General features: G+C 40.8%; 2 protein-coding genes across 3 annotated transcripts in view; both read right to left on the bottom strand.

The window, feature by feature from the left end:
• Timmdc1 (translocase of inner mitochondrial membrane domain containing 1) overlaps nucleotides 1-11,103 on the bottom strand; it is a 35,611-nt gene extending 24,508 nt beyond the window's left edge. For both annotated transcript variants that reach the window (XM_008842889.3, XM_008842888.3), the window contains exons 1-4: nucleotides 10,727-11,103; nucleotides 9,097-9,262; nucleotides 4,524-4,612; nucleotides 3,262-3,329 (exon numbers count right to left, since the gene is read on the bottom strand). In XM_008842889.3, coding sequence (XP_008841111.1) covers nucleotides 3,262-3,329; nucleotides 4,524-4,612; nucleotides 9,097-9,262; nucleotides 10,727-10,920 — 517 coding nt within the window. In that variant the 5' untranslated portion in view covers nucleotides 10,921-11,103. The remainder of the gene's footprint in view (nucleotides 1-3,261; nucleotides 3,330-4,523; nucleotides 4,613-9,096; nucleotides 9,263-10,726) is intronic.
• Nucleotides 11,104-14,273: 3,170 nt separating this feature from the next.
• Nucleotides 14,274-27,939, bottom strand: part of Poglut1 (protein O-glucosyltransferase 1) — a 27,915-nt gene continuing 14,249 nt past the window's right edge. Inside the window, exons 6-11 of the mRNA XM_008842887.2 lie at nucleotides 25,958-26,017; nucleotides 24,266-24,365; nucleotides 22,092-22,150; nucleotides 19,888-20,055; nucleotides 16,887-16,943; nucleotides 14,274-16,158 (exon numbers count right to left, since the gene is read on the bottom strand). Of these exons, the coding sequence (XP_008841109.1) occupies nucleotides 16,002-16,158; nucleotides 16,887-16,943; nucleotides 19,888-20,055; nucleotides 22,092-22,150; nucleotides 24,266-24,365; nucleotides 25,958-26,017 (601 nt within the window). The 3' untranslated portion in view covers nucleotides 14,274-16,001. The remainder of the gene's footprint in view (nucleotides 16,159-16,886; nucleotides 16,944-19,887; nucleotides 20,056-22,091; nucleotides 22,151-24,265; nucleotides 24,366-25,957; nucleotides 26,018-27,939) is intronic.

The following is a 27,939-nucleotide window of genomic DNA, read 5'->3' as shown; positions in this document are numbered from 1 at the left end:
TACAGGAGAATCCCATGAGTCAGGCCCTGTCTTCATATTTGACAATTAAGAATTAAAAGCCAGCCAGGCGTGGTGGCGCATGCCTTTAATCCCAGCACTTGGGAGGCAGAGGTAGGTGGATCTTTGTGAGTTTGAGGCCAGTCTGGTCTACATAGTGAGTTCCAGGACAGCTGGGGAAAAAAAAAAAAGAGTACTGGCTGGGTTTAAATCCCAACACTCAAATGGCAGCTAACAACCACCTGTAACTCCAGTTCCAGGGGCTCCAACGCTCTCTTCTGTCCTCTGTGGGCACTGCATGACATGGATGTACTTACACACATGCAGGCATTAACACTCGTACACACAAAATAAATAAAAATAAAGAATAGAGAGCCAGACATGGTGGCACATGACTGAAATTCCAGTACTTGGAAGGCTGAGGCAGGTGGACCAGAAGATCATCCTCAGTTACAAAGTAAGTTAGAGGCCAGTATTGCCTACATGAGACCCTATCTCAAAAAACAAACAAAATTAAGAAAATAATACTGGGTTAATTGGAAGCTAATTTTGTTACTCTTCTGATTTGTAATTTTCTTCAAAGAAGCTGAGCATTTATTAAATATATTCCTCATTGTGGCATATTCTTATTCCTATTTTATAAAGACCGCTTTATTTTTCAAAGAACCCTTGTTGGAATATTAAAAAGAAAAGCTACTTACGTATTTATACTTTACTGATTAGCATTAACAGCTTTCCAGCTGGGCATAGTACATATCTGTAATCCCTGTACTTGGGAGGTGGAGGCAAGCATAGTGAGTTCAAGGCCACCCTGACTATATGAGACACTGCATCAAAAGAAAAAGAAAAAACAATTTTCCAAGCAAGCCTTTAAAATATGATCTGCAATATGGTCTTATTTCTAAAAGTACTGCCTTTCCTCCTCCTATGTTAATATTTTTAAGTGTTATTAAGGTATAATTTATATATGGCAAAGTTCATCTAAATGTACAATTAAATTATTTTTAGTAAAAAAAGTTTAACTGCAAGTCAGGTTGGCAGTGCTTGCCTATAACTCCAGCAAAGAAGGCTGGGGCAGGAGGACAGAACTCAAGGCTAGCCTGGGCTACACAGCAAGAGGCTGTTTTGATCACATTTAGAGGGCAACTATTATCATAGCCCAATTTTGGAACATTTTCTTCCTTACAAGAAGATTCCTCACATCCATTTGAAGTTATTGCTGGTTCCCAATCCCATTTCAATTTCCTTTCTGAAAGATTTGCCTATTTTGGATATTTTGAGTGAATGGAATCCATACACTAAAGTCTTTTGAGTCTGGATTCTTCCAGTTAACAAGGTTCTGGGGGTTTATTCATGTGGCTACATGTATCAGTTTCTTCTCCTTTTCATTGTTGAAAATATTCTGCTGAGGGCTGGAGAGATGGCTCAGTGGTTAAGAGCACTGGCTCCTCTTGCAGAGGACCTGTGTTTGGTTCCCAGCATCCACATGGCAGCTAACTGTCCATAACTCCAGTATCAAAGGATCTGATGCTCTCTTCTGACCTCCACGGCCATTGCATGACACAGGTACACTTCCATACATGCAGGTAATACATTCATAAATACAAAATAAAAATATTTTTTAAAAAGAGAAAATATTCCATTGAGTGGATATACCACATACCACTTTTTGTTTACCCATTTGCTAGCTGATAAACATGTGGGTTTTCACTTTGGGGGCATTAAGAATGCTGCTGGTATAAAAATTCACAGAGTTTTGTGTGAATGTGTTTTCATTTCTCCTGAGTGGATTCTCAGGCAGAACTACTGAACTATATGGCAAATTAGACTTAAATTTTAAAGAAACTGCTAAACTATTTCAGAGTGACTGTACCACTTGACATTCCCACCAACAATGTAGGAAGGATGTGGTTTCCCAACATCTTCAACACTTTTTTTTTTTTTAATAGTATAGCCATTCTAGTGACTATAAAAAGGTACGTCACTAATGCCCTAATGATTAAGGATCTTCCATTGCTTAATGGCCACTCAGCTTCTTTGATGAAAATATCTACAGAAATCTTTTGCCACTCTGTAACTGGGCCGTCTTCCTGTTGGGTTGTGAGGGTCCTTCATCTATTCTGGAGGCATATCCTTATCAGATATGATTTGTAAATGATTTTGTCCTACTCTGCAAGTTTACTTTTCCATTTCTTTTCTTTTTTTCCTATTCTATATTTGTGTATTATGTGATGTACATACACATGTATGCATGTTTGTACATATGTGGGTGCACATGAGTGTGCATGTCTGTGAATTCAGTCTAGTCTGCTAGGCTATAGCTTGCCCCAAAGAGTATCAAAACCTCAGGCTACGGGGCTGGAGAGATGGTTCAGCGGTTAAGAACCCTGGCTACTCTTGCAAAGGACCCAAGTTCAGTTCCCAACACCTAAATGACAGCCAACAACCATCTGTAACTTCAGTTCCAGGGGAATCCAACACCATCCTCTGACCTTCGCAAGCACTGCATGGCACAGGTGCACTTACACACATGCAGGCAATATACTCATACACACAAAATAAAAATAATAAAAAATATATTTAAAAAAAAACCCTCAGGCTAGCTGTGTTATAATTCCCTAGACATGGAACTTTCTGTGATCTGCTTCTAAGTGTCCAGAGTGCTGGGATTACAGGAATATGCTGCCACACTCCCATGCTCTATTTTTAATAGCTTAACGGAGTGTGTCAACACTAGAAAAAAAGAGCTTTAAAATAAAAAAACTCTTGCCATGAAAAAACTCTGATCCCCTCCTACTTTACATGTCTAATCTCATCCAAAGCTACTTCTCTCCCCTGTGTTTCAAACATATTAGCCTGCTTCTGAGGAACATGATCTTCCCTACAAATTCCTCCTGATACTCTGTCTGTTCCCCTCTGCAGAGTTTGCTCCTTCCTATTCTGTGGGTTAACAGCCTGAATGCTTAAAAGGGCCTTGGCTGACCATCAGGTCCATGCTAGATGTACTGTCCATCTCTTTGTTACTTTTTGTCATAGGAACTGTTTTTGTCCTTATTCATGAGACTTTAAAATTTAACGACAGCAAAGGACTTGACTGCTGTAACAACTACCAAGGGCTAAACATAATGCTATCCATAAATATATGCATGAATGTTGAAAAGGATATAGTGTGAAGCCAGTCAAAAAATTCAGCAGTTCTTAAATCCTATATACTTTAGATCATACTAGAAATTGAAAATGTGAACAAGAACAAAAATGACTTACCTCCTGCAATGACAAAGTGGCTGAGGGCATTTTTATTTCGATAAACAGTCAGTCCAGTGTTCACTGTGCTGGGAACAAAGGAGGAAAAAGAACATATCATTCAAAGTACATTCCATTCACCTTCCTGACTGTTATTTTCACTGAAACGATAGGTTTCTAACATCCTGCAAGGGTTAGGCATGTAGCTCAGCTAGCTTAGCATTCATGAAGTCATGGGTTCAATCTCCAGCATCTGGGAAATGAAGGCATAAGGATCAGAAATTCAAGGTCATCCTCAGCTACACATCAAGTCCAAGGCCAGGTAGGGCTATAAGAGATCCTGTCTCAAAAAAAAGATCCTATTTCAAGCTCTAGTCCTAGTCTAGGCCCCTTCAATGTGTTCTAGACTACTAATATGCCTATGGGGTTTAGAGGTAGACTTCTGTTGGAGAACAAAACAAAAACAGCAACAAAATAAAATTACTAAGAAAAGTAACAACATAAAGAAGGGCTTTGTGGAATTTTTCTCTTAGAAACTCTGATTCCACTCTGGGCATGGTGGTACACACTGTAATCCCAGTACTTGGGAGGGCAAGGCAAGATTTAAAGTTTGAGGCCAACCTGGACTACATACTGAGGTCCAGTTCAGCCTGGGCTACATAGAAGACCCCATCTCAAAAGGAAAAAGAAATCCTACACGTATTTTTGCTCCCTGTTGTCGAACTCTATCATTGATACAGAACTACAATTGGACCAGCCTCTTTCATACATAGTTATTAAGAAAATGGCATTATGGGAGGTAATGATGGCTCAGCAGGTACAAGAACTTGCCAGAAGCCTGCCAACCTCAGTTCAATCCCCAGGACCCGCATGTTTGAAACAGAGAATCTATTTTCACAAATTGTCTTCTGATCTCCACATGCACACCATGGCACATATGCATGCATACTCACCCCCCACATACACAAATAAATGAATAAACATAAAAAGCTTTTAATAAAGAGGCACTATGAATATTTTCATATGTTTTCATTATCTCACTTGCTCAAAAGATACACTCCGAAAAGAATAAGGGCACGGTGGCACACATCTGTAATTTCAAGACATGGAAAGCTACCACAAGAGAATCAAAGTTCAAGTTCAGCCCAGATTACAGTGAGTTCCAGGCTGGCCTGAGATACAGCACAACCCCATCTCAAAAATCAAAACAAAACAAAACACAATAACAACAACAACAAAAAAAAAAAAAATCAAGGGTCTATCTCACAGCTGAAAGAACTTACTTAAATAAAGTCACAAACACTGCAGTTCTCCAACTCCAGCGCCAGCCATATCGAATGAAGCCTCGTGTGGCAGCGCGGTGTGCACTTTGCTAAAAATAAAACAAAAACAACAACTATGAAGTTCTAAAGACACCTTGAAATTTCCCTTATTCTAAAACTGTAATAGAGAAATGTCAGTTATACATCACTCTGGACACCTAAACAGAAACAAAGAAAAAAAATCTAGAAACATCACTGTTTAAATATTGACAATTAAGCACAAAGACTCAGAAGACAAAGAAGGCCTAAGGACTTCTCTGTTCCCCCCTGTTTGAGAGATGCCGCATCTTCTTGTGCAGTACCAGCTGCACTCCTGAGACACAATGATAAATTAGAGTGGACATATTTTGCCATATTGGCCACCTGGTTACCACTGTTGCCTTCAACTTTGGCAAACTGGGTATTATTCCCATCAATGGTCAAATTATCTCCTGCAACTTTAACAGCAACACCCGCTCCTTCCACCTTTGATGCCAGGGCTGGTATTGCCCTCAATGACCACTTTGTCAAGCTTATTCCTGGTATGACAAAGAATTTGGCTACAGCAACAGGGTGGTGGACCTTATGGCCTACCTGGCCTCCAAGGAGAAAGAAGCCCCAACCCACTCACTCCAACAAGAGCAGGCAAAGAAGAGAGAGCCCTCAGCTGCTGGACCCCAATTCAGCCCCCAACACACTGACCATCTCCCCTCAGTTTCCATTCCAGACCTACTCTTTCAAATACCATCAACAGGGGGTTGGGGATTTAGCTCAGTGGTAGAGCGCTTGCCTAGCAAGCACAAGGCCCTGGGTTCGGTTCTCAGCTCCAGAAAAAAAAAAGAAAAAGAAAAAATCAATACCATCAATAAAGTTCACTGTACTACCCCCCCCCCAAAAAAAGAGGAAACGAAGCACCTAAGTACTATTTTCAACCAAATAATCCATCAATTAAGTATTAAAGAGAATCTATGTGGCAGCTATCATGACAGTTATAAAGCCAATAACAGTAACGCTTTTTATATTCAAGAAATAGCAGTGAAATGAAAAACAAAGAATACTAAGGAAATGCAAAATTAAAGTCAGGGGTTAAAGTAATGCAGATGTGAAAGAAAAGAACAGAGAAAGAAAAACTAATATTTACTGATCACCTTTTATGAAAAAATGTAAATGAAGGGCTAGGGAGATGGCTCTGCAGGTAAAGGTAAGCCTGATGAGCTGAGTTCAATTTCTGGAACCCATGAAGCCAGATGTAATGATTGGCATCTGCATCTAGATTAATGGCTGGCATCTGCATCCTCACACTCCCACAGTGAGATGGGAGGTAGAGATAGGAGAACCACTTAGAAACTCAAGGGTTGGGGCTGGAGAGATGGCTCAGTGGTTAAGAACACTGGTTGTTCTTGCAGAGGACCTGGGTTCAAATCCTAGCACCCACATGGCAGCTAACAACTGTCAGTAACTCTAGTTCCAGGGGATCCAACAGCCTCTTCCATCCTCTGCGGGCCCTGCATGACACGGGTGCACGTACCTACACACAGGCAATACACACATACACATAAAAAAAAAAAATAACAAATAAAATTTATTTTAAAAAAAGAAACCCAAGGGTCAGCAAGCCTGGAGCACATAGAGACAAGACAGACCCTGCCTCAACAAGGCAGAAGGGGAGACTCGATCTCCAAAGTTGTTCTGACTTCCACTTGTGCAGCACAAACACTCATGCACACACGTACACACATACATACACACACACACACACACACACACGCACAATTTCTTTAAAAATCAAATTAACGTATTACCTCACTCTTTACAATATTCTCTTCAAGAAGGTAGTTAAACTTTAATTTAAACTTGGGAGTAAGTTTACAATTACCATTTCCCGGAGGGTTACGGAACAAGGTCAGAATTAGAAGATATGTTATACGTCTTCATAATGCATTTTCAGTCATTAGCCCATCACACAGCAAGTCTGGCACAGTACCATAAGATAAAGTTTGTATTTTTAAAGAATATGATTAAATTCATGTGTAAATCCTAACTTGGGCAAATCCAAACTTCTCTAAGTATCATTATGGGGAGCTAGAGAGATGGCTCAGTATTAAGAGTGCTTGCTGCTTTTCTAGAGGACCAGAGTTCAGTTCCCAGCACCTGTATCGGAGGCTTACAACTGTCTCTAACTCCAGTTCTAGGGGATCTATCTCTGCAGACACTTATGCTCATGTATACACAGGCACACAGGGACAAATAATTAAAAATAAAATAAATATTTTTAAAAAGAATTATTAGTAGGGGCTGGAGAGACGGCTCAAAGGTTAAGAGCACTGGCTGCTCTTGCAGAGGACCTGGGTTTGAATCCCAGCACCCACATGGCAGCTAACAACCATCTGTAACTCCAGTTCCAGGGGATCCAATACCCTCTTCTGACCTCTGTGGGCACTGCACGACACAGGTGCACTTACATACTTGCAGGCAATACACTTATAGACATACAATTAAAAAATAATAAAATATTTTTAATAAAGAATATTAGTAGGAACTCATGGCCTTTAATAAACAGACACTGATATAGATGTGTATTAATGTACAAACACACACACACACACACACACACACACACACACACATATACACTTCCTAACTGTGCCTACAGTCTAGAAACAATGATAGCCTGGTAGAATTGAGCACACCAAGGACCCAGATCTTGGTTTCTAAATACTATTATTCCCTAAAAGAAGTCTGAGTTCCTTGGAGAAATGACTAATTTTAAGACTAGCAATGGACAAGTAAAAAGCTGGGCTAGCCAGTAGGATTGCGAGGTCAAGGTTAGTTTGGGCTATGTAACAAGACCTTTCTCAAAAAAAAGAAAAAGAAGACATTATCTCAAGGACAGGGGAACTACCGTCAAAGGTTCTAATTGTCCAAATAAGAGGCCAACTGGAGTATCAGAATAAATGAGAGTAATGGATTACGACTCTATTGAATAAGAAACCATGAGTATACATTGATATAAAATAAATTATAAATAAGAGTCATGCCCTGCATAGCAACATTTTGGTCAAGAACAGACCACATGAGATTACCTAATGACCTTGTGGCTATCCTAGTTTGAGTCATACATGCTGTGATAGTCACACAACGAAAAAAAATCACCAACACATTTCTCAGAAAAATCTATCATTTAACACATACCCACACAACTGTAGATAGATGAATAACGTATAGAATAATAAATAAGAGACTTCCTTAGAGTAAAATATTAACTAATAAATGTAGAAAGAATGATAGAATTATAAAATGGTCATTGGGCAATCACCACAGTAATAACCATTCAAGTAAAAAACATCATTTAATGCTAAAGGTAGAAGTAGAAATTTGATGAAATGGAATGTTTCTAAAATCTCAAAGGATCTACCAAGAACCCATAAAATACTTAGCACCTCAAAGTGGGGAGAAATAGTAATTTTTTAGTGGATAAATCTGGTGGATGGCATCTAAGTGACTAAAGGTCATTATCACCAGTAAAAGAACAAATAGATAGGATGTGCTTCACAAGGTACTGAAAAGGATACAATGTCAATTCTAGGATATTCCTGACAAAAAAAAAAACAAGTCTAAATCTTTTTTATTTATGTGCATGCAAGCTTGTGGAGCTTGAATGAGAATGTACCCCATAGGCTCCAAGTATTTGGACACTTGGTCTCCAGTTCTTGATGCTGTTTGGGAAGGGTCATGGAAACTTTAGGAGGTGTGGTCATGTTCCAGGTGGGCTTTGAGAGTTCTTAAGCCTTGCCAGATTTCCAGTTTCACTCTGCTTCCTGTGTCTGCTTAAAGATGCCACGCTTGGCTTTCTGCTCTGGTCACCTCCTGCCATCAAGCCTCCCTGCCATGATGGACTTTAGACCTCTGGAGCCATAAACTAAATAAACTCTTCCTTCTGTAAGTTGCCTTGTTCATGGTGTTTTATGACAGCAACAGAAAAGTAACTAATACAAAACTCATACCACAAAGTGCATGTGGAGGTCAGAGGACAACCTGCAGTAGACAGACAGACAAGACAGACAAGCTTCGGTAGACAGATGACAACCTGCAGAGGTCAGTTCTCTCCTTCCCACATGTGGGTCCTAAACTCAGGTCCAGGCTTGGCAGCAAACATCTTTACCCACAGCCCAATGCTAAATCTTGTCATGAGAAACAATCAAGCAAATCTAAATTGAGGACCATTTTACAAATGGTCCATAATCTTCAAGGGCAAGAAAGTACCCCTTCAGGGTACTAAAAAGGCAGGAGAGGCAAATTTAACACATAATCTGCAATTGTATTCTAAACTAGGGAAAAAAATCAATCCTTTTATTTATTTTAAACTGATAACTAGAAGAACTAGGAAATTTGTCTAGGCACTAAGCACTAGTATTTCCGCTGTTACTAAGTATAGACTTAGTTTCTTTACTTGAGAAATTCCAAAACCCTCTGAAACCCAAGACCTAACAAAGTGCAAAAAGAATTGCTAAATTGTAAACTGGTATGTCCCTACTATTAGAGTGCTAATACTTACCACAGCATCAAATCGATTATGATAAATTTCTGCTTGACTTTGCTCAATGTAGCGGTTTTTAGCATGAATGAAAGCTGGTATTCCTCCATATGCCCATCCAATGACGCCTGCTGAAACTGCTGCCCTACAGATATTGTCAAGTTCCTTTGACATTCTCTGTTGTTCACTGAAACATCAAAAAAGAAAATGCTGTTGGAATATTATCCAAAACACTGTGGTCAGAATTATCCCAAATGCTTACACCACACTTTTGTTATGGGCAGACCTGATTTAATCCTTTAATGAATTAAACAATGCAAGTTGAACATGGTAGTGTACACTTCTAAGGCTAAGGCAGGGGATCATAAGTTTGAGGTCAACCGGTGCTACAGAGTAAGAATTTGTCTCAAAAAGAACAAGATGAAAAAGCAATACACAAAATCTTAGGCAAAAGTAACCTGTTAGAAAACTTGGACAGTAATTACCCTTGGGAAGAAGGGCACAAAAGGGAGGTTCGGGGATGCTGGTAACCATTTCTAGTGATGCTTACTCTAGTGACGCTTACGCAGTTTCTGTCATTTGTGAAAATTCATTAGTAAGTGTATGTAGGTATATTTTTCTTTTAATTTTTTATTGAACTTTTGTGTATTTCATACATAAAATCATCTTTATACCCCCTTCCCCTTTGGCACCTTCCCATAGTCCAACACTGGAGTTCATACATTCTGTCATTTGTACTGAGGCCTATTATACAAACACAATTCAAATAGCTATTTAATCTTTATAGCCTTTACTTATTTTAATTTTTTGAGATAGAGTCTGTCTCACTATGCAGTCCTGAGTGGTCTCAAACTTACAGAGAACCAGACCACAGAGGCCTTTGCTTCTGAGTGCTGGGATTAAAGGAGCACACCACTACACCTGGCTATCCTTTAAAGTCTTAACAACCTTTTATAAAATGAGTCATATCTCATTTTAAGAGGCCTGTAGCTCCTATGGCAGATAAGGCCTTACATTTGATCCCCAACACTACAAAAGAGAGAGGCTTGGGGTGGTAGTACCATGCCTGAAATCCCAGAACTTGAGAGGCTGAGGCAGGAGGATTACTGCTTTGAGTTCCAGGCCAGACTGGGCTACATGTACAGCCAGGGCTACACAGCAAATGCTGTCTCAAAAAATGATAAAGAAAAAGGAAGAGGGGAGAAAGGAGGGGGAGGGAGAGAATAGTTGCCACTATTTTTATTTTCTTGTGCAAATTAAAAATTTAACAATTTTCTCTGTTTCTCCTCAATCTCTATTTTGGGTGTGTAGAGACACTATATAGGTCATGAAACATCCAAGCTCGGGAGCAAATAAAATATAAAAAATACGAGTGTGGGCTTCTACATAGTTTCCAGTGATTTCAGCGATGACAGTCCCTGAATTAGTTCAATTTTGCTAATCTATACAACTGGGGCACTGATTTCACTAGAATGAGGGGGACTTTGAATGGGTCTGACAGGTACCATTCAAAAACCCGGCTGTCTCAACTACATAGTGGAGCTGTCCGGGCAGATCCTAGTGCAGTCTGTGCAACAGCACTCGGTCGCCGGGTCCGATACGGCCCCGGGTCCCCTTCACCGCCCTCCCCACACACCCAGGGCACTATTACTCTTTGACAAACAGCTGCCAGAGGCGGTCCCATCCGGATTCCGGGTAACTAGGCTCTGAGAGATAGGAAGGCAGCTTCCGATTCTCCACCGGGACTTGGGAATCCGGAGCCACAGCACAGGCCGCCAAGACGCGGGGGAAAGGAACCCTGGCCCCACAAAGGAAGCTGCGGGGCGAGGGAGGTGGTGCTTCCATGGCGTCCCCCGACCTGCTGACTGCACACTGGGGTCCGCAGGCGCCCTGAAAGGGTGAGGCTGTGGCAGCCAGCCGAACACGGCACCCGGGCGGCCTTAGGGCCGGGCCACCGCACCTCACATCCAGTTCTCAGCGCCGGGCTTCACTCTGGAGGCACGCGGAACCACGAGACCGGAAGTCCCACCCCACCCTAGCCAACGCCGAAGGGCAGGGCAACGGCAGAGTCCCGGCAGAAAGTCCTTCCGGTTAGGCCGCCCGGAAGTGAATTGGCGACGGAGGCTTCGCTGTGAGGTTCTGCCACCTTTGGTCTGGTGGCCGAGGTAGGCGGGGTCGGTGGGCTTCGAGTGGGTTCCGCCTCAGCTTGAGGCGCTCACCTGCTGAAGGTAGCTCATGGAAGATGCCACAGAGCCCACGTGAAAGGCGACGGCGCAGGAGTCAGTGCAAGTGGAGGCTGGAAAGAGACTGGGTCCACCCCTGTGGGGCAGGAGAAGCCTCCTGGGCCAAGCAGAGTTGTCCCGTGTCCAGTATGGTTTCAGGAAAGAACCGAAGCCCAAGTCTCAAGAACGTCCCTTTTAAGCATTAGCTGTGGGCATTTCTTAAGGTGGGCAGAGAATGTCTTACCAAGCTTTTGAGTCTACTTTTCATTGCAATGGGCTCATACCGCAGGATATGGCGCATGTTCGTGTTCCCAGCCCTTAGGCCACAGAAGGATCAAGTTCAAGGTCTGCCTTGGCCGTGTAGGAGGACAATCTGGGGTACGTGAAACCAGTAAACAACGAGAAGTGCAGACGTGGAATATTTCAATAGATTTCTGTACTATCCCCTAAGCCCTTGATAGTTACCAGACGTGGTCCCATATTCTCTGCAAACCCCTTCACCTCTGATAGATAAAAAGTTGCCAGAGAAAGAACGGGTAAAGGAGGAAGCATCAAGACACAGATAAAACTCTCAGTGGGGTAGAGTTTTATTTCCGAAGCGACACATTCCCTTCAGGGAAGGGAAAATGTCAACCCCGGAGTGTGAGCTGGGGCTTATATAAGGGGGCTTCAGGGTCCGGAAGGCCCCAAGTTGTTTGGGAAAAAAAACGGTGGGGTGGATGGAGCGGGGCTTGTAAATCCGGCTCTGTTCAGCCTGCCAGCCAGGATCTGGGTCAGGAAGTGTTTATTTTTTGTCCTCTTAAGGGAAAAGCTGTTGTACTAAAGTGGTTCCTAAAATCTTTGGTTTACAGGCAGAATGTGCTTATCTTGTTTTTGGCGATCAAAGGAAAGGTAGGCTGCCTCTTAGAAGAGTCTGCTTTCCTTTACTTCAAAGACCAAGGTGCTTATCAACTCAGTTCCCTTTTTTTCAAGGGCTTTAGAAATCCAAAGTCCATGAGACCCTGTTGGAGAGGGGGAAACCCTAATAACTTCCTCTGTTACTTCCCAGTTGTAATTTTAAATTACCACACTGGGGCTAGGGATACAGGTAAGTGGAGAGTCTCCACCACGTTCACTCACCTAAGTTCTATTCCTTAAACTTAAATGAATTATACACTTTAATGAAAATATAGTAAGTAGAATTCCAGGAGTTGATGGAGATTCTATAAAGGTCCAGAGAAGTGTCTTAAGTGTTATATCCTACATCAGCACTTACTGCATTTTTGTAATTTCCTATTTGCTGATCTCAGTAGACTAAAAGTCAGAAGCCACAGACTCACCTCCTGGATCACCAGGGTTTGACATGAAAATGTTAAATGTGTACCTGTTGAATGAATCCAATTCCTGGCTTTAAAAAATCAGAAGCCATAGACTTACCTCTGTGCTTCTTGGATCGCCAGGGTTTGACATGAAAATGTTAAATGTGTACCTGTTGAATGAATCCAATTCCTGGCTTTAAAAAATCAGAAGCCATAGACTTACCTCTGTGCTTCTTGGATCGCCAGGGTTTGACATGAAAATGTTAAATATATGCCTGTTGAATTAATCCAATTCCTGGCTTTAGACTGCTGCCTTCTTAGTCCATTTTAGGTAAAAGGTGGGCACCAGGATTAAGGTTCCATTTTTGGTTATAATTTGTGTCTTTTTTTTTTTTTTTTTGGTTTTTTTTGAGACTTTTTCCCTGTAGCCCCAGATGGCCTGGAACTTTGTAGACCAGGCTGGTCTTGAACTCACAGAGATCCACCTGCTTCTGCCTCCCAAGTGCTGGTACCAAAGGCGTGTGCCACTACATACCACACCCTGCATAATTCGAGAAGAAAACAAAAAGCTCATGTGTGGGCTGCAGGGATGGCTGAGCTGATAAAGCACTTGCCTTGCAAGCATAAGGACCTGAGTTTGAGCCCCAGAACTCAAGTGAAAATGACAGATGCAGTAGCATGTGCTTGTAATTGGAGTTGAGGGTGATGGAGACCAAGCCCAAGAAAATAGATATGCCACCTAGCTAACTTACCTGTAGAAAAAGCTAAGTATTTACATTTACCTTGCATGCTCAAGGCCTTGGGTTTGATTCCCAGCACTTGAGCTAAAGAATCATTCTGAAATGAGGATAAACTTGGAATAGGGACAGGGTAGAGATTGAGCAGCCACTGACAAAACCATTTACGTACAACTCAAATTCCCCAGGATTCTGTACCTGTACATACAAATGAGGTCATAGTAACAAATTTCACTAACTACAGTTCTTTTCTCCTTTGAGCAACTAGTGACTCATTTTGTTGTTGGTTTAGGTGTTATTGGTTATTGAACCTATGCTAGGCAAGTGTCTACCACTGACCTATTGCCCAGTCTAACTCATTTATAAGGTTGCATTTTCCACCTAGTACCTCAAGCTCCATAGTACCTGCTACTGCTCACTCTTGCTGTTCCATCTCATCTCTCTTCATCTATCTTATCTTAGTCACCCTTCTGTATTTCCCAAGCCCTCAGCTTCCCTTTGTTTACCACTAAGGACATATTCTCCCTCTTTGGTGGTCCTATCTGTGTCTCAAAACAGTACAGTCCAGGTCAGAAGGTTTCCATGGGGATTGGTCAGACTGTACTGTAGCACATACAGCTCTCTCATCCTCAGAACATGAGTTTACCAACAGAGTAACCATCAGTGAAAAATTTCGGTCATCACCACACTGCCTGGAACCACCACTCCCCCAGGCCTTGTTGTAGAGTTTTCTTCCTCAAACCCAATAATTTCTTCCACTGAATTTTCTCTCAGGTCAGCAGGGTCCCTTTGGAGGTTCATCAGGTACAACTCTTGCTAAATATATTACAATTGGTCGTATATAATGTAAACCTTTTCTATAGACAGAATGAATTTTTAAAGAGCAAATGGTAAGTTTAGGACCAAGCTAGTAATAATGATAACAACAAAATCTTCAAAAGTTGTGAGCATATGAATTATTTTAAAAAACTTGCACTTTACATAGTGTTATACATCATCCTCATGCCATCTACATTGAGGTACACAGGTAAGTATAAAATCAGAGTGACTTTTGTATTTAAAAGCAAAAATATCCCTATTAACTCCTTTTTGTTGTTTTGAGACAGGGTCTTCCTATAGCCCTAGGTGGCCTGGATCTCAGAGAGATCTGCCTGCCCTGCTTCCCTAGTGCTGGCATCAAAGGTGCACCACTACACCTGGCTAGCCCCTATTAACTCTAGAGAGGGCAAGTTAAAATCTGTATTGATCCACTTCTTAATAATGGTATCTCCTCACCCTTGAGCCAGTGACTGAGCAATCTATAAATAGAATTTAGTTAAGCCAATTTAGTTATGTGTCTCCATCCATCCATCAGTTCAGTGTTTATTCTGTGTGAGGCACTGTGCTAACTAATGGAGATAACAAGATCAGTAAAACATGAGTCTCACTATCAGTAAGCTCACAGAATAGTAGAAGAAGTAGTCAAGTAACTACAATGCAGTGTAATTTCACACAATACAGGCATGAGCAGATTATTATAGTAGGCCTTAACTGCCACGAATGAGGTTCAGAGAGCTGATACTTGAGCTGGAGCTAGAAATAAACTATCCAAATGTCTTTCAGAAAGGGGGAAAAAGAAGTACTCAAATAATTTACACTAAAATACCTCATATATAAGTAAATACAGAAGCTGAATGCTCTAAATTACCACTTCATGATGTGTTCAACATATGAAGATTGTGGTCTCTGCACATTGAGACAGTCCCTGTTGCTACTAATTTAAGAAGGCAAAAATAATGTGTTCAAAAGGTGAGGAAGTCTGTTTTTTGTTTTGGGGTTTTTTGAGACTCTTATGTAGCCAGGCTGACTTCAGATTCCCTATGTAGCTGAGAGGCGTTGACGTGATTGATCCTCCTGCCTCTGCCTCCCAGGTGCTAGGATTACAGGCATACCACCACACCTGCTTGAGAGTTGCTCTTCTAAGCATAGTTCCTATGAGTGAGACTACTTCCTAAATTTGTAGAAAATTTCTCCTTTTGAAAGAGTAAGGGCATGAAGGCACAAAATGGGAATTTGAAATCCAACTGCAAAAATTACTCATGCAATTGTGGCATTATAGAAACCTGAGTACCAAAGAATTTATGCTTTTACAAAAGAGAACTACATCACTATATGGCACAGCCACTGCTTCCTTAGACCATTCAGGAAATGATCTGCAAGTATTTTTCACAAACCCCATAGGATTTCTACATTAAAATAAAGCAGCAGAGTTCCTAGAATAACTTCAGAACTGTAGCAATGAATTGTACTCATTCCAAATGATAGATGTTCTGCTCCAAATAACAGAATAAAGGGCATCACTGCATGGACCTAGTTAGTTTCACAGTGACGAATATATACATGTACATGATCTGAGGCACAAGCTGTGATTGGTTATAAGAAAATGTAGAATGCAGTCCAAATCCTTATTTCATGATTTCTGGTCATTATTCAGCAAAGAGTTGAGCTGTTTGGTTTCTGTGTATTATACCCATTTGAGATCTTTCTCAGGAGTTGCAGCACGATGAGGAAAACTGTATGTTTGGCTTGATCAAAGTTGTTCAAAGTATAGGTGCCAGGCTCATGGTATTCTCACCACAGAACATCTCATATCTACTGTCACAGATAGGACTCTGGTCCTGTGGTGACTACTATAGTTCAGTTTTCAAGAGTCTGGGAATAATCTGATCATAGCCTTTCCTTCTTGTTACATTATAGGACAAGAATTTGGAGTATTCAGTCAAGAGGTTCTCCCAGTAACAGGTGATGTCATCCATTTGCAAGTGGTTCATGATAAACTGGCTTCCCCTAGAAACAAGATTAACAAGAATAGTTTTAAGTCAGAATTTAGTAATAATAAGCCTACATATGAGTAGGCTTATACTGAGCCTCATTTCAAGTACTTTATTTTAATTAATTCACCTGACCTTCAGCACTGACCCCATACCATATCCACATGTCTGCATTTAGCAATAGAACATAACATTTGTTTCTTTTGGTTTTTTAAGATAGGGTCTCCCTATAGCTCTGCCTGGCCTGGAACTTGCTATGTAGACCAGGCTGGACTTGATCTCACAGAGATCTGCCTGTCTCTGCTGGGATTAAAGGTGTAAGTCCCCATGCCTGGCAATATTTGTTTCTTCAAAACAAGTATTACCAGCCAATAATCATTTTTAATACTTGGGTTTTGTTGTTTTGTCTTGGTGTGGTTTGGTATTTTGAAACAATATCTCACTTTACTTCAGGCTGGCCTGGAACTATGTAGTCCAGGCTGACCTTGAACTCATGGCAATTCTCTTGACTCAGCTGGGATTACAGAGGTGAATCATCATGCCCAGCTAAAAATATTTCCTCAAAGATTGAAGTCTATTTGTATAAAGCATGGAGGATGTGTGTGTGTGTGTGTATGTAACTTCAGGACAGCTTAATTCTGAATTATCTTTGTAAGATGAAGCTGAGGTATAGACATTATCATGGAAAAAGTATTCAAACAACTTTTAGGATAAAGGAAGAGAGAAAAAATGAACAGAACTTACCTTTCAGCAATCTCCTGAGCAATATCATCATTTGCTTTCACAAACTGTAACAGCTCCCTAAAATGAAAAGAACCATGAAACTTTAGGGGCTGGGGAGATGGCTCAGTTGGTAAAGTATTTACCATGCAAGCATAGAACTTGAGTTCCATTCCAGCAAGGTAAAAAGCCAGGCATGGTGGCATGACCGTTAATCCCAGTGCTGGTGAGACAGAGACAGATGGATCCCTGAAGCTGGCTGGCCAACCAACCTAATTTAATAAACAAGCCTAGGTCCCAAGTAGAGACTATCTCAAAAAAGAAAAAGTGCGTGGCCCCTGAGGAACAGCACCCAAGATTGACCTCTGGCCTCCATATAGACATACATATATGTGCACTCACAGAGCCCCATAGTCACACACACACACACACAACACAAAAAAACATGAGATTTTAAAATGTAGACCATATCCTGTTCTCACATTTTTCTAGTTCCCTGTCTAGAACTTGTAATGCTAATAACTCTTGCCTTTACTTCTCCTTCACATCTCCTATTCATCAGTCAAGGACTTTTCCCCCTGCAGATAAGAGTTATGCCATTGGGGGGGGGGGCTGGAGAGATGGCTCTGTGGTTGAGAACACTGATTCTTGCAGAAGTCCTGGGTTCGAATTCCAGCACCCACATGGCCGCTAACTGTCCTAACTCCAGTTCCAGGGGATCCAACAGTCTCTTCTGTCCTCTGCAGGCATTGCATGTAATGGGTGCACTTACCTACATGCAGGCAATACACGCATACACATAAAATAAAAATAAATATTGTTTTTAAAAGGTATATAATTTGGGAGTCTTTTAGATAGACCCACTGAAAGGATACCCCAATTGTCTTACCCTGCATCCCTTTTCAGTGTGGAAGAAGCCAGAGTGGACTGTGTCCCGCGTCCCTATCTGCAAGTTGGGTAACCTCTTCAGAGGATGGTGTGATAAAAATAGGAGGTAGGAATTAGCTAGGCAGTTAGTGTAAAAAGACCCCAAAGAAAAGTAGCCAGTTTCTTGGCTTAAATGCACAATGTCCTTGGGCCTCTTAGCAACATACTCTATTCCAAAGGCCAAAACTGTTGAAAGTATTTGGGAGCTCTTATCTTTAAAAGATTTTAGGGTTCCCTCTTCAGAGGGGGGAATATTAGAGTAGCAAAAAGAAGAAAGAGTACATGAAGTTATCAGAAAAAAATGATGGGAAGACATGGGAGGAGTTGGAGGGGAGGGAGTGGGGACGAATTTGATCAAAACACCTTATATGCTTATGTGCCTGTATGAAATTCTCAATAAATTGTTTTTAAAAGTATGTAGACCGTATTAATATGAAGTCAGAATGACAATCTCTAGATATATATATACATATATATATGTATATATATAGTAAATTATTTCTTTAAAGCAAAGCTAGCAGGGTACCTGAAGGACTAAAATAATAGCAAAGAAAAAAGCCCACATACAAAGCCAAGAGTGGTGGGCATGGGGCACACTGATAAGCCTAGCACCTGAGAGGTAGAGGCAGGAAGTTCAGGAGTTCAAAGTCACCTTTGGCTACATAATAAGTTTGAAAATGGCCTGGGGTTACATGAGCCCATGTCAAAAAAAGGAAAACCAAAAGAACTCCACATGCAAGTTAAAGTCAGACTACTTATTATCTGTTATTATACTATGTTCTGTTATATAGATTTAGAATATATTTGAGAAAAAATAGGGGAGAGGTGGCTCAGCAGTTAAGAGTACTCTCTAGCAGAAGACCTGGGTTTGGTTCCCAGCATCCACGTGGTGGCTAATAATCATCCCTAACTCCAGTTGTAGGGGATCCAACACCCTCTTCTGCCCTGTGGGTACTGTAAGTACATAGTGCACTGATACACATGCAGGCAAAACACTCATACACATTTTTTTTTTATTAAAACTTTTGAGCTGGGCCAGGCGTGGTGGCGCACACCTTTAATCCCAGCACTCGGGAAGCAGAGGCAGGTGGATCTCTGTGAGTGTAAGGCCAGCTTGGTCTACATAGCAGATTCCAGGTTAGCTGGGGCTACAGGGAGACCCTGTCTCAAAAAGACCCCCCTCAAAAAAAATTTTGAGCTGGAAAGATGGCTCAGTGGTAAAGAGCATGTATTGCTCTTTCAGAGGAGCCTAATTCAATTCCCAGAGCCCACGCTGAACAGCTCACAGCTGCCTGTAACTCCAGCTCCAGGAGGTCTGGTGCTTCTGGCCTCTGCAGATACTTGCATTCACATGCACAAACTTATACACACACACACACCACACACACATGAATAAATTTTTAACATTTCCAGCTTGTCTCCAAATTCTTGTTCTGGCCCCCGGAAGAGGGAGCTAGATTCACTTCTCTATACCTCTTTCTATCTCATCCTACCATGAAAGAAAAATTGCCCAAGTTGTACTTGAGCCAATTTTTACACTGTGTCTGAAATCCTATTGACATTATAACAAGACCAAATCTCTATCTTTAATCACTGAGATATTAGAATTTTTTCATGTCATTCTATCTGAATTTTACACTAGAAACAGCACTTTTATTTACTTTTAAAATTTTATTTTTATTTTATGTGTATACGTGTATTGCCTGCATGTAGGTAAGTGCACCCGTGTTGTGCAATGCCTGCAGAGGACAGAAGAGGCTGTCGGATCCCCTGGAACTGGAGTTACGGACAGTTGTTAGCTGCCATTCAAATGCTGGGATTCGAACCTGGGTCTTCTGCAAGAACAGTCAGTGTTCTTAACTGAGCCATCTCTCTAGCCTGCAGAAACAGTGCTTTTAAATTAAAGCACTTTTTCAAATTAATCCTATTTATAGCCTACCTAGATAATAATGCAACACTATACAATATGTGCAAACCAAATATTTTGGAAAGGAAAAAAAAGCTTTGACTTGAAAAAAATCATCTTAAGAAAATGCCTTAGCCACTGGATTTGAGAGAGACTGGTCATTTGACACTAAACTGGGAGATAACTGCTTACTGGACATTGGAGAGATCTGTTTTGACTGGGATGTAGTGAACCCAGGGCTTCAGCTGTGGATAGAAGAATTCTACCCACTCATCACCAACATGGAAGACGAGTGAACCACACAAGAAGAGGTGTTTGAATCGGAAACTTGCAGCTACCCCTCGAAAATTAAACAGATACCTGGGAAGAAAAAGAAAACACATTTTGGTAGTCTATACCTGCTGCCATAAGTGGGACCTTTTTTTCTTCCTCCATCTACTTTTATGATTTCTCTTTTTTTGAGACAGAATTTCACGCTACCCCGAGTGCAGAGATCGCAGGCATTGAGCTGTCATGCCCTGTTCTCCCTTTACTACTCTCAGTTTGCAAGTATTTTTGTGGGATTTCCATAACCTCTTGCTTTTCTAGAGTTTCAGCTGCAGACAGTTCTGAGACTGTCAGGTAAGGGAAAGGGGGAATAATTTGTCCAGACAGTTTTATGGGTGGAAAACATACAGGCTCAGAAAGAAATAATAGCTTTTTGCAGGAGAAGAGGAAACAGAAGAAGAAGTGTCTGGTGCAAAGCCCTAATTCCTACTTCATGGATATGAAATGCCCAGGATGCTATAAAATCACCACATACAAATTAGCCATGTACAAATGGTAGTCTTGTGGGTTAGCTGCTCCACTGTCCTCTGTCAGCCTACAGGCAGAAAAACATGGCTTACAGATGGATGTTCCTTCAGGAGGAAGCAGCACTAAAAGTACCCCGAATCCAGATGAGTGAGAAAGCATCCCAATAAACACATTTTGGATGAAAAAAAAAGAATAGCTTTTTGTAGATTTCAGAAATATTTAAGAAAATATAGAAGTATTCAATGATGCACATTAAGTAAAAATCTGGTCTGCTGAGGTGGCTCAGCAGATAAAGCTGCTTGCCCCCAAGACTGAGGGCCTGAGTTTGATCCCCATAACCCACATGGTGGAAGGCGAGAACCGACTACAACAAGCTGTAATATGACCTCCATATACACGCTCTGGCATGTGCATACCCAAACTAAAAAAAAATGTTAAAAAAGGGTTTTTTTAAAAAACGTAAAAGAACTTTACACCAGTGGAACATGCTGCAATCCCAGCATTTGAGAGGTGGAGACAGAGGATCAGGAGTTCAAGTTCATCCTCAGCTTCATATTGAATTAGAGGCCAGCCTGAGCTCTTGTATCTAATAAGTTGTCCTAGTTTGTTTCTCCATTGCTATGACAAACACGCTGACCACTACCAACTTGAGGAGGAAAGGGCTTATTTGTCTTACATCTCCAGAGTCACAGTTCATCAGGGAGCCCAAGGTAGGAACTCAGGGCAGGAACCTGGAGGCAGGAGCTGAAGCACAGGCCATGGAGGAACACTGCTTAGTGACTTGCTCCTCTGGCCTTCATTCAACCTGCTTTCTTAGACAATAATAGGCCAATCTGTCCAGAGGTGGCACCACTCACCAGTGGGTTGGGCCCTCCCACATCACTCAATAACCAAGAAGATGCCCCACAGACATGACCACAGGCCAGTCCAATGGAGGCAATTCCCCAGTTGAGGCTCCCTCAACCCAGGTGTGTCAAGTTGATTCTAAAGCTATCCAGTACAAGTCACCCCCTTCTAAAGACTAGGGAGAACAAGTCTAACCAAATCAATCTTCAAAAAAGTACTCTCTTGAAAAAGCTAAGAAAAGGTCATTTTTTTTGTCAGCATTTCTCATACATGCACATGTCTCCAACCAGAGCAGTTCTTACCCCATGGTTCCCACTGTGTAGAATCATCTTCAAATCCCAACACCACCTCCTCCAAGCCTCACTTTTACCTATGTAGCTTTTTAGTCCTGAAACTCATTACAGTGTTTGCTTATTTCTTGCAATATGAAGTAAGGGGTTGAAACACAGGGCCTCATGTACACTAAGCAAATGTTGCACGCCTCATAATATTTATTAATACGATAAATATTTAATCTAACTTCAACTATTGGAAGGAGAATCACAGAGAGAGGTGATCTCACCACTTTAGTTAATGGTAATTAATTCAAGAATGTTTTGTTCTTCTCTATTGTCCCCATAAAACTCAAGTCAGTACATAGCAAGTCTCAGTAAAAGCCAACCAAATGAATTAACACTTTATCGTAGGATGAAAGTTCTTCTCTAAAGAGAAAGAATTTCAAAAGGAATACAGAAACAAATAATTAGAAGTCTTACTTGTATTTGCAGTGATCCACAAGATGGACATCCTTAGCAGCTGGCTTTCCCAAGGTATCCTTTAAGTGAAAAGGAAGTTATCAGCATTAGGAATAGCATATGTGGGCACCCAAAGTGCAACCAGCATTGTTAAAACATTTCATCAACACAATTTCACTTATGCCTCATAATAAATATACCCAGGAGGCATTATTATCTTCATCATACAGCTGAGGAAGCCAAGGTGTCAAGTTAAGACATGCCCAGGTCATGTGACCCTAAGTAAAAACAATAGTGTTGACCCAAGTCTGTCTGGTTTTAGAGTATGAACTCACCTGAAGCCATGTTACCCTTCTATGAACTAAAGAGGTCATAGTGTACAGCTCACTTAACTCTGTGTGAACTCCACACTCAGGTCACAAGTGCTGGTGGTAAGGGTCTATGATATTTGTTGGGCCTAGAAAGTATCTAAAAGTAAATATTCAAACCATTGCCAACATTTTATTAGGTGGCAAGTATTTCCTACAGAATATATATCTCCACTCTGGTAGAGCTCATACCACACTGATAATCCCAACTGGGGATTTTGTTGTTCAGGTAGAGGCAGGAGAATCATGAGTTCAAGGCCATTCTCAGCTATACTGCAAGTTTAAGACCAGTTTAGGCTACCTGAGACCCTATCTAAAAATTATCTAGATTTGCAAATTTTCTTGGAGGAAAGAAATAATAAAAAGGATCTGGTGACATTCATCCAAGGACTCAGGAGGCAGAAGCAGAAGGATCTATGTGAGATCAAGAGTAGTCTGGTCTGCATAGGGAGTTCCAGGCCAGCTGGGGCTACAAGGAGACCCTGTCTCAACAACAACAAAAAAAAACAAAACAAGATCTGGCAAACCAGGCCCCTCTACCCACTTGGCTATAGTCAGATGGCTCTGTCGGTGCCCTGTCTGGCTCACTCTTTCATGTATGTCCCCTAGTAACCTTGATGAGGGGAGTAACTCTGCTTGCTTTTGCTGCCTCCCTGCACAGTAGATGCTAGCAACTTACATGCTGAATGAATGCATTCTTTCATTTCTTTGTGTTGTCTTTTTTTCATTTTGAGATAGGGTCCATTGCTCAGGCTAGACTTGAACTCACTATGTAGCTGAGAATGAATGACCTTGAACCCCTATGTATATTCTTGTTATTTCACAAAGTTTCTTAAATTCATTTGCTCCTGTTTGATAAAACTATAAAATAGGCTGAGAGTATGGCTCAGTGGTACAGTGCTTGCCTAGCATCCTGAGGAATGGGTTCAGTCCCCAGTAGGGCAACAACAACAAATGAAAAACAAAACCTTTACAAATAATATATTCACTTCAGACATTATGTTTTTCTCCAAGAAATTTAAAGCTTTTCCTTATAAAATTCTCATATGCTATGTGGAAAATGCAGATAAGGGAACTTAGGACCTATTTTTTCTTAAGGCAAGTCACAGCATTAAGAGGATGGACTTTAAAGGTTCCATTTTTCTGGTTTAATCTTAGAATCCCTTAGGAAGTTTTAAAGGAATTCCTGGAATCCAATCCCCAGAAATTAAGATTAATTTGGTTCACTATTTAAGCTCTCAGGTTATACTATACAGAGTTTAAAAAAAAAAAAACAAAAAAACACCAGTTTAAATCAGAGATTGGGAAACTATAGCCAACAGACCAAATCCCACCTACCACATGGTGGTATATAATCCATGGGCTAGACATTTTCATATTTTTCAAGTGTTTGAAAAAAATATTTTTGATATGTGACAATTACATGAAACTCAAATATTGGTGGATATAAAAAAAGTTATTACTAGGAAACAACCAGGCTCAGTTGCTAACCTACTACCTATGGCTGCTTTCACCCCATTTCAGCAGGAAATAGAACAGAAGCCATGTGACCGGCACATCCCCACATATTTACTCTCTGGCCTTTCATAGAAAAAGCTTCTGAGTTCTGATTTAAACCTTCATAGTTGTTTGCTATACTCATTATAATATGGCTAGCAAAACAATGTGAGTTTGGAAAACATGAATTTACATATATGCTAATACTGGCTCATAGAGCTTTCTCTCCATTTCATCACTGAGAAGAAACCTAATCACAAATTCTACCCAGCTGGCAGTGTTCTTAGAGTCATGCACTGCTGTAGTTCTATTCAGATGACTGATGATTACTTTCATGGATTTCCAGGCCTGGTTTTTGGTGTATTCTGCATCAACAAGTTTTGGATTTTTCCGAGATAGAAGAATGAGAGGATCCCGTTCTGGGCTTGTCCTGGAAAAGAAACATGACATAAAACTGTGTGGCCTATACCACAATACTGTTCCCAAGCCCTAAAAGATGAGCACCAGCAGTGGCAGTCTGTACAGATGGATAGTTCACTTGTCTATGATAGTAAAGGAAGGGTATCCTGGGTACTGCAGCATCTTGGTAGTCTAGGCTATACCCACTTTACCTATCAAAGGGAGATGTTGAGCCCTTCTTTGCTTGCATGTGGTTTTATTGTATGTTAGTTGGTTTTGAAACAGGATGTTATGTTGCCCAGGCTAGCTGTGAACTTACCATATTTGAATTCCTGGTCCTCCTGCTGCTACCTTTCAAGTGTTGGGACTACAAGTGTGTGCCACCATAACTGACCTACATCTGGTTTTTAAGATTATGATGTTCTGGTCATGACAGCTATCTCCCAGGGATGATTTCCCTTTTGGAAGTTTCATGGCATTTTTGTAATCTCTGGTACTCATAGCTATGTGACCACATAATCACCCACCAAAATAACCACATGACCTTTGTTGTATATGCACTGTAAAATTTTATATAATATTTAAATTAGAAGACAAAACAAGAGCAAGGCACAGTGACGCACTGAGTAAGTGTTCAGCTGTAATCCCAGCTACTTTGGAGGCAAGGGAGTCCAAAATTCAAGGCCAGCCTAAACTAGATAACAAGACACTAGCTCAAAAAAAAAAAGAATTTTGAGTGTCAGGGAAATTAAATGAGTAAGATAGTTGGCAGTGGGTCTTAGGCCTACCTGCATCCTGAATTTCTCTGTCCAAGCAAGGTAGAAAATGGTGTGATCTCTGATAACAGTGTGACACTTATAACTCAAACACCTTTCGCCCTTTATGGTCTTTTCTATTCATCAGCTCCACAGATACATTCTGTCTCTTTATAGGCAGGTGCAGTCCTAGGCACTGTGCATATGAAGTAGAACAACACAGCCAGGGGTTTCCATTTCCCTCCTCTATCCTCTTCCTTCTCCATTTTCATCTGCCTCAGTCTATGCTATTCAGCCATAATGGAAAGGCAGTCAGGAGGCCTGGTAATGATTCCTGCTCTGTGTTAACCAGCAGAGTAACTTGCGCACAATAACAAGCTACTCCTAAGAAAACTGTAAACAAGAGGCCTCTGTTCTGCCCGACAGATGGCTCCCCACAAATACTTATTAAGTGACTTCTCAGGGAACTTTATTTCTTTGAATTCTAGTTCAATTGAGAGTGACTTGGCAAATAACTGAATTCTTCTCTAGTCTAAAATCCTATCTCTGTACATTGTTTTGGTGGTAGTGGTAGGGGAAGCGGGGGTGATTGTTTTCACACGTTCTCATTATGTAACCCTGGCTGGCCTATAACTCACTGTGTAGGTCAGGCTGACTTGGAACTTGTAGGAGTCCTCCTGCCCCTGCTTCTTAAGTTTTGGTGTCACAGACATGTGCCCTGATGCCTGGCCATCATTCCACATTAATTTTTTAGTTTTCGTAGCATTTCTTTTGAGCCATGGAATATGTCACACCCCCAAGATTACATATATTTTACACAGTGCTTAGAAGAAAATCATATTTATAAGAGGTTAAAGAATACAATCACCTTGATCCTCGGAAATATGCCGTAGAATTTTTCTTTTCCCATGGCCATTGTGCTGCTGACCTAAAAATACAATACTTTATTAGTTTTTGGGTTTTCTTTTCTAGAGTATATAAGAAAATGTTTTAACCATTTTTCAAGATTAGTTCAGAACTTTGTATTTTTAAATAAATCTGATCAAGGCTATTAAAACAAGCCCTGAATGAAACCACAATCCCCACATATCAGTGTTCTGGAGGGGCTTGCCAGGAACAGATACAGATTCATTGGCCCATTAACTTACTGAAACACAAGCTCAGACTCCACAGGGCATGCTTGGGCTGTTTAGTTGGCACAGCAAGGATTTCAATTCTGAGTAGAAGGCTATTGATATGAGACTCACAGAATCTAGGGGTTGAGTGAAAGGGAAGTCACTCCTTGGTTCATGTTTTGGATGTACACTAAGCATAACCAGATGTAGCCTACTGTTTGCAAAGTGTCCTGATACTCTTAAAGCTATATGAAGTGCTCTAAAAAGATAAAACCCTGAAACTCAGGTCTCAGTGCACATTACCATGACTAGCCTTTCTTGCTGAAACATCTAGCTTACATTATTCCTGTCTGCAAAGGAACCCTCGCACAGAAGTCTATGCAGCACCTTCTTCTGCAAAAGGAGAGGAAGGCCAAACTGGAGTAAATGAGTGACAGTATGGCGATATCACAGAAAGAGAAACATGGTGTGAATTTTGAGATCTAGGTACATTTCAGATACACGATGCCAGACTTCTCATTTTCACTCATCTGAGAGCACTACTTGATATGTTCAAGGCCCTCAGATCCTACCCTCAGCTAATCTGCCTTATCCTTTAGTCCTTTTCCTTGGCCAAACTGGAGTAAATGAGTGACAGTATGGCGATATCACAGAAAGAGAAACATGGTGTGAATTTTGAGATCTAGGTACATTTCAGATACACGATGCCAGACTTCTCATTTTCACTCATCTGAGAGCACTACTTGATATGTTCAAGGCCCTCAGATCCTACCCTCAGCTAATCTGCCTTATCCTTTAGTCCTTTTCCTTTTTTTTTTTTTTATCAGACAGGGTCTTGTGTAGCCCAGGTTGGACTCCAGTTTACTACGTAACCACAAATGACCCTGAACTTCTGATCCTCCATGCCGAGGAGCTCAGAAGGTGGGCGACTGTGACCAGTGATAGTCATGTATATAGAGATTAGAAATGTATGTGAAAATGTCTCAATGTCAATTGCCTTGGAATGAATTTTTCTGTATGAAACTGTGTGTTTTGACAACGAAGTGGAGATCTTTTTTAAACGTTGGAACCTCATTTAATTTTATGTCTTATAGAGTTTATAATGAGTAAAAGATTATATAAGGGTAATAATTCATCTGTAAACCTAGAAATGTACAGCCAATTTTGAAAGAGATGTACCCTAGCTCAGAAAAATGTTATTGAATAGGTTAATGCTGTTGTAATGAAATGCTTCTTCTAATTGAAAAAAAATATTTTATTGAAAAAAAATGTAGGAAACATAAAAAAAAATTAGGTTCATTGTTGGATTAGTACAGTTATACAACACTGAACTCAGTATAAGCCCTGTAAGACATAAAATTGAATGAGTTCTTAACATTTAAAAAAGATCTGCATTTTATTTTAGATTATTCCTTGCAGAAAGACTCATTGTTTTTGCTATGAACACTGAGATGCTGGCGCATGCATCTCTAATCTGTATGTATCTGATTATTACTAGTCGTAATCAGTTGCACTTGAATCCTTGGCGCCTGTGTATGTCTATAAAGTCATCAAGTAGATTTCAGTGGTACTGTTTATCACCTCTACTAATTAGCATGACGTAAATTTCCACGCTTCCTCCTCAAATATAATACATTTTTAAAATTTTGTTGATTTTGTGTGTGTGTGTGTGTGTGTGTGTGTGTGTATCACACAGAACATCCCAAACCATCTTATTCAACTAGACACACACTTC

Source organism: Nannospalax galili, unplaced genomic scaffold, assembly GCF_000622305.1.
Source record: "Nannospalax galili isolate Female #2095 unplaced genomic scaffold, S.galili_v1.0 scaffold18, whole genome shotgun sequence".
In the NCBI taxonomy this organism is placed as follows: Eukaryota; Metazoa; Chordata; class Mammalia; order Rodentia; family Spalacidae; genus Nannospalax; species Nannospalax galili.
The sequence above is the reverse complement of the archived record's forward strand: the minus strand, read 5'-3'. Positions and strand labels throughout refer to the sequence as shown.